This window comes from Nomascus leucogenys, unplaced genomic scaffold, assembly GCF_006542625.1.
Source record: "Nomascus leucogenys isolate Asia unplaced genomic scaffold, Asia_NLE_v1 Super-Scaffold_528, whole genome shotgun sequence".
In the NCBI taxonomy this organism is placed as follows: Eukaryota; Metazoa; Chordata; class Mammalia; order Primates; family Hylobatidae; genus Nomascus; species Nomascus leucogenys.
Genome location: NW_022095778.1, coordinates 256054 through 263381, shown reverse-complemented (window position 1 = coordinate 263381; position 7328 = coordinate 256054). Strand labels below are relative to the sequence as shown.

Below are 7328 nucleotides of genomic sequence, written 5' to 3'. Positions count from 1 at the left end.
TGAACCAGCCATTTCTAACATGTATTTCACTGGAGTTACCACTAACCTGCATCCATGATCTGATTGTTCTGCCAAATAAATGGACTCGAAAAATGTGTGCAAGAGAGGGATGGTGAGGATGAGCTTTCATTGACTCACCTTCATCAGAGCTGGTTGCTTCCTGAGCACGTGGCCACCTGCGGCAGCTGATGGGGCCTTAACATGTGGGACTTAGGCACAGTTGAGGCTCCCAGGGGCCAGAGACCTTAGCAGCAAACTCTGCCTTGTATTTTCCAGCAGCCTCCTCTTCTGCAGACTCAGAGACCCTGCTGACCTGCTCCCCAGACAAGCAGTGCATGTGAGCAGCTGGGACACCCCAGAAGGAAGGTTTCTGTTCAGGGCTGTAGCACTGTGGAAGGAAACTGTGGAGCTTGCACGCAGTAATAAACCCCAGTATCCTCAGCCCCCACTCTGCTGACTTTCAGTGCGAAATCAGTGCCTGACCCACTGCTACTGAACCTGTCTGGGATTCCAGAGGCCCGGTAGGAAACAAAATAGATCAGGAGCTGTGGAGACTGGCCTGGCTTCTGCAGGAACCAATACAAATAGGTGTATCCATCATTGGGCAAGAGGCTCTGACTAGACCTGCAGGAGATGGGGACTGGTTCTCCAGTGGTGACAGGCAAGGAGAGTGGAGTCTGGATCATCACAATATCCCCACTTGGTCCTGAAATAATAACAGAGAAGTGCAAGGTTATATAGACACACTGTGAGCAACTTTCATGATTTCCTTTATTATACTGATTTACAGTTACTTGTATTTTCAAGTTTTAACTTATATCATAAAAGGTAGACTTCCAAAATAAGCCCATTATTTACCAGCCAGCAGGGAACTTCCCAGCCAGCTGCCTGCACCCACCTGACTCCACATGCTGTGGACACATTCCCTCTTTATTTTCAAGATCTGAATCAGAGCAGTGGCCATTTTTCCTTGGAGATGAATCCTGTTTATTCTTAAGATCAAAATATGAATTTTCTATCTTGGAGCATAGACCATGTGGCTCTAACACATGGTTGAAATAAATATGGGAAGTTGTGGAGCCCCCCAGATCTCACCATCCAGCCCCATTTTACCACCTCATTTCACTTCTGTCTTTACCAGGGACCCAGAGCATTAGCAGCCCCAGGAGCTGAGCAGGGAACCTCATTGTGAGAAGGTGAACTGAGGAGTCCTGATCAGTCAAGGCAAGGTTAGAGCTGAGCTTTCATCTCAGACTCACAAGGGAAGGTCCTCCCTATGGGACAATATGCAAATCATCTGGTGGGTGCAGCAGTGTGGAAAGGGTCTATGGTGTAGCGGGTATATCTGTACTGTGAACAATGTGACATAAAATGTTCAATGGAGCAAAACAAACGTAGTTCAAATCAAGTATGCCTGTAGCAGGTAAGGACAGGACACACTAGGATCTCCTCCCAGTGACGTGGCTGAGCATCCCTGCAGCCATGAGGACAGCAGGAAACTTTAGTGGCTGCTCCAGGGACAATGTGGCAGCCAACACCGGAGGGTCTGTGGGGCTTGTGCGCCCAAAGTAGTTAGGAATGAAGAGGCTCTGGAAGGTGCCCTGGAGAGACCTGGCCCCTGTTCACACAGAAGAGGAGCATGTACTTGTGACTGAGGCCCCATGCCTTCTTCCTCAAAGACTCTCTAACCAACTGCCTGAGCCCACCTGACTCTACCCACTGTGGACACATTCCCTGGCACCACAACCTCTCCTTCTGCACTGACAGGCTGAGCTTCCTTGGGAGAGCTGTGTTTGGGCCATCACACTGTGCAGGCTCCCAAACGGTGTGTTGCTCACAGGAGGCTGTGCAGCATCTTCAGGCTCCAAAGTAATGTTTGTGATGGTGAAATCCCTACAATTTTGGTTAGATGTGAGTCCCCACTTGTGAAGACCTTCTACAGACATGTCATTCTTTATTTTGCAAACTATTTTCTATAAATCATCTTTTTTTTGTTTTGGTACTTTTTGGTTAAGAATGTAATTTAAATTGCACTACCTTTAGTCTCCACACTGGTGATTGTGAGAGTGAAATCAATAGATATTTGGGTTGGATGTGTATTCTCACTCGTAAATGGAAAAGTAAAAAGTACACATTCTTGGTATGTGTGACAAATTCCTTGCTAAATTCCATGCTTTTTTTGGTGGCATTTCTGCTTAAAAATACTATTTTAGGCTGGGTGCAGTGGCTTACGGCTGTAATCCCAGCACTTTGGGAGTCTGAGGCGGGTGGATCACGAGGTCAGGAGATCGAGACCATCCTGGCTAGCACAGTGAAACCCTGTCTCTACTAAAAGTACAAAAAAATTACCCGGGCGTGGTGGCGGGTGCCTGCAGTCCCATCTACTCGGGAGGCTGAGGCAGGAGAATGGCATGAACCTGGAAGGCAGAGCTTGCAGTGAGCAGAGACCACACCACTGCACTCCAGCCTGGGAGACAGAGTGAGACTCCATCTCAAAAAAAAAAAAATGCAATTTTAAATTAACTCACCATGGGATCCGTCATCTTAGACAATCGTTTCTGATGTGATTCAATTTTTTAACCAGAAAAAAGATATTTTGTCCTTTTAATATAAACATTTCTTTAATCATATCACCTCATGACAGGTAACTGAGATGCCCATGAATAATTCATTAATATTTTTGGAGCATTATTTTTACTCAATATATACAAATCTTACATTTTTCTATACCATTACCACTAGAATATAAAAATTAAATTTATTTTTAGGTAATTATCATATTGTGTACAAATAATATATTTACTTATTTCAAAACCTTTCATTGTTTTTTATGACAACTTAATATCAAAATTGTCATTTATCTAAACCTGCTGGTTTACATCTTGCTGGGCCTTCTGCTCAGCACGTCAGCACTTCTGCCATCTCCCAGACCCAAACAGTGGTCTCTGCTAGACCTCCTCTAAGGATAGAATAAGTTTCAGAAGCTCCACTTGGTTGCTGTGATTTGACATGACTTCAGGTCTCCTTGTACAGGGACTTCACTAAACCTTTGGTGATTACAGACCTAAAGCCCTACTCTCGACATTACTTTCCTGTGAGACTCCCAGTGGCACAGGCTCCACCCAGGAAACCAGGCAGCAGTGCCTTCAACTCTGTGGTTCTTCACAAGTAACATATTTGGCCCCTTTTTGGATCCACATCATCAACTGCCATCACCACCACCAGCCACATCCCCACCGCCCATAATCAAGGGCAGTTTAATTGAACAATAGATGACCTCTCCTGTGTTCTCTTCATGTTCCCATTCCTGCAGTCTGCCCAAACTCAAATTCTGAACTTTGGAAAATAAAACCGTCTACCTCATCCTGTATTTTCTCCGTGATCCATGGAAAATACTACATCTTTATTATACTGTATCTTCCAGTATATGCATTTTATTTTTAAAACCAACCTTTGAAATTTCAAGAACTCCCTTTTTCTATCAGCAAGAGGTAATTGTAATCAAAGAGTTTTAGTATTAGGAACTTGCGTCTCCTATGAAATTACAAAATCTATTTGACACTCACAACCAAGATCTTACTGATTGTCCTCAGCTAGCTCTGCCAGAGGAGAATTAGTGGAGAATCCTGTCTCCACTGTCTCATTGAGTGGAGAAGAATGGCAAACAGGAGAAGCAGGAGTTTAAAAAATGGGAAAATACCAATTTTACATATAACCAAATATTTTCTTTGAAAGGTACCCAAAACTGTTAAACCCTAAAATGTACTCAACATGTTTTGCCAGAAATGATCAGTAGTCTGGCCCTTTTGCTCAATAAATTTAAACAAATGTAGGCAAGGAAGGAGGATTCAGATGAGCTTCCATTTTCCTTTCCTTATCGTCCCAATTTTTTACTCACAGGGCCCTAGAATGTCTTCATTTTCCTGTTGATTATGAGAGTCAAGGCTGTGGCAGGTGACAGGAACATAAACAGGGGTGCTGACCTGCTGCAATGGCTCACGCTGTACTCCCAGCACGTTGGGAGACCAAGTCAGGTGGGTGGCTTGAGCCCATGATTTTGATGACAGGCTGGGCATCATGGTGAAGCACAGACTCTACCAAAAAATAGAAAAATTAGCCATGTTTAGTGGCATGCACTTGTCGTCCCAGGCAGAGTCCTCAGCAGCAAACTCTGCCCTGTATTCTCCAACAGCCTCCTCTTCTGCAGACTCAGAGACCCTGCTGACCTGCTCCCCAGACAAGCAGTGCATGTGAGCAGCTGGGACACCACAGCAGGGAGGTTTCTGTTCAGGGCTGTACCATTGTGGAAGGAAACTCTATACGTTGCATGCAGTAATAAACCCCAACATCCTCAGCCTCCAACCTGCTGATTTTCAGTATGAAATCAGTGCCTGATCCACTGCCACTGAACCTGTCTGGGACTCCAGAGGCCCGGTAGGAAACAAAATAGATCAGGAGCTGTGGAGACTGGCCTGGCTTCTGCAGGTACCAATCCAAATAGATGTTTTGGTCATCACTATAAAAGAGGCTCTGACTAGATCTGCAGGAGATGGAGGCTGGCTCTCCAAGGGTGATGGACAGGAAGAGTGGAGTCTGAGTCATCACAATATCGTCAGTGGATCCTGAAATAACAACAGAGATTTGCAAGGTTATATAGACACATTTTGAGCAACTTTCATGATTTCCCTTAAGGTATTGATTTACAGTTCCATATTTTTTCAAGTTTTGATTTATATCATGAAAGGTAGACTTTCTAGAAGGAACCCATTATTTACTAGCCAGGAGGGAACCCTCTATTTTCAAGATCTTAATCATAGCACTGGTACTTGTTCCTGACCTCGTGATCCGCCTGCCTCGGCCTCCCAAAGTGCTGGGATTACAAGCGTGAGCCACCGCGCCTGGCCTCCTGATTATTCTTGAGAAAAATGAATGAATTATCTATCATGGAGCACAGACTATGTGCCTGTAACACATGGTTGAAATATATATAGGAAGCTGTGGAGCCCGCAGATCTCACACTCCCACCCCATTTTACCACCTTATTTTAATCCTATCCTTACCAGGGACCTAGAGCATTAGCAGCCCCAGGAGCTGAGCAGGGAGCCTCATAGTGAGAAGGTGATCTGAGGAGTCCTGATGAGTCAAGGCAAGGTTAGAGCTGAGCTTTTATCTCAGACTCACAAGAGAGCCTGCAAATAAAAAGTGCTCGTGAGCCAGATCAAGTGTTGCCTGGTATTTGCTGTTTCCAGGATAACTGGTCAACATTGTTCAAAGCAAGTGTTAGAATCAACCCTATCCTGGAAACTGGTGAGTGAGCCCCATAAGAGCACTCTGACCAAAGGCCTCACAGGGACAATGATGTGGGTCTCTACATTTAGACACAAGAGCTTAGCATAAGTAAGAGGAGAGGGGACAAGATTGTTATGCCTCAGGCAGTGAATATAAAATTCCTGGTGACCAACTGTTTAATCTGGGATATATCCTAACAAAATCATCTCACATATACAAGATTAACCAGCAGGCTCTCATAGGAAAGAATTTCGTAGGTTAATGATACAGAACAAGTAAGAAATCACATTCCATGATGTTTGTCTGAGTGGTGCTTAGGAAAACTCTTCCCACACAATCTCCCTGGTCATGTGGGATCAGGTTCTAGCAGGGCTTCTGGGTTCTTACCAACTCTGAGTGAGACCTCTGTGTACACCAGCCTGGATGTGGTGCAGCCACAGCTGTGATCTGCAGTTGAGAAGGAAATTGTCTATGTGAGAAGAGCAAGGAATGCATCTACAGTTTTATGTCTCAGGGTAACCTGGACCTGAAACTGACATTTTCACGGTTTCCTGAAAAGACTCAGGAATGCGAGTCTGCTCCACAGCTGATCATTACAAGGGGAAACAATCTCACTTTTTTACATTTGTTATTGATGAGCTTAATATTTAATTGAACAGTTCCTGAATAATGGTGCTGATACCAAATACCGTCACAAGGACAGTCACTTTTCTGGAAAAAAGGTATGGGAACAATGGAAAGACTAAATTGTAATTGAAAGGCTATGTAATCATGGGAAATTTAACAGAAATTCATAATTAATTGCCCAAGAACACAAACAAATTATATTCTAGGTAGCATGCCAGAGGAAATCTCGGTTTAAATATCTTCTGGGAAATCTAAGAAAATAACATTTTTTACAAGATTGGAAAAGATAATTGAAAAACCAACAATATTGACCTTTTAATACTGAACCCCATTGCAATAATGTGGGTTAAGGAGATTAAATTGTACTTAAGAGGATGGATTAGGATAAAGGCTCATATTTTACTATCTCAATTTTATTTACTCTTATCTCATTAAATTTAGTAACTTTAATGTATGTGACTTTTCTTTACTTATGTCATTAACCAATTCTAATCTGCTTCTTAGTCTTCAAAAAGTCAGAGCCCTAATTAATCATAATAGTGAAAAAAAGAAACATCAGAGGCTGAAGGAAAAGAAAAAGAAAACACAAAACACAATCAGCCTAACTAAAGTGGAACGAGATGGTCCATCTTATAGCAAGTTTTACATAATTATCCTGAAAGGGTGTTAAATGAAGAATCAGTTGTATCCATTATCCAATGCGGGAATTTGAATTGCAAGAAAGTGAATGACAGTTTTTCTTTTACTAAAAGCCAATTCTTGAACATATTATTTTTGCAAAGTATTCTTTAAGATGTTTGAATTTAAGATAAGTTTGCTATTTCCTATGATACTTAATAATAAACTGTTAAGAAGGCTACCACTGTGATATATCTGTAAATAATGTATTTCTTTCTGGAAACCATTTTGTAACAAAGCATATTTTTTGATACTTCTCAAAATTTGAAATACTAATGAGTACCTGAGGAAATAATGTATTCCATTGGTGTATGGGGATTATTTAGGAGAGTGTTCTTGTCTGTAAGAAGCTCAGTAAAGTTTTAGAGGGCTCCATCATCAAGTATTCGATATACTCTGAAAGGAATTGGAATACTTTGTGGTATACATGCAATATTTCCGTTAAATTGTTTTTTTTCTTTTTTTAAAGGGAAATTTATCAAGATATGTTTTAAATGTATTTTAAAATACATTTAAATGTATTTTGGAGTGACTTTAATCCATTATTATTATCGCTGTACGTTCAAGCAATTCCCTGCAGATGCACAAAGATGATACCCTAAGTCCTCAAAATGTGTATTGCTCACAGATCTACAATTATCCAAGCCTATGGGCCTCTCTAATGCCAGGGGTTTTATGGAATGCATCTTATTTTTGGTTTGGGGCCTCCATTTTCTGTTCCTTTTTATGTCATT

General features: G+C 42.0%; 2 gene segments (V, D, J or C); both read right to left on the bottom strand.

Annotated features, from left to right (window-relative positions):
• Positions 1–374: 374 nt before the first annotated feature.
• Positions 375–1187, bottom strand: LOC115833667. The segment is given in 2 exon segments: positions 375–706; positions 1139–1187. Coding segments are annotated over 2 exon segments (381 nt in total).
• Positions 1188–4287: 3100 nt separating this feature from the next.
• On the bottom strand, positions 4288–5109 carry LOC115833666. The segment is given in 2 exon segments: positions 4288–4622; positions 5061–5109. Coding segments are annotated over 2 exon segments (384 nt in total).
• Positions 5110–7328: the final 2219 nt, after the last annotated feature.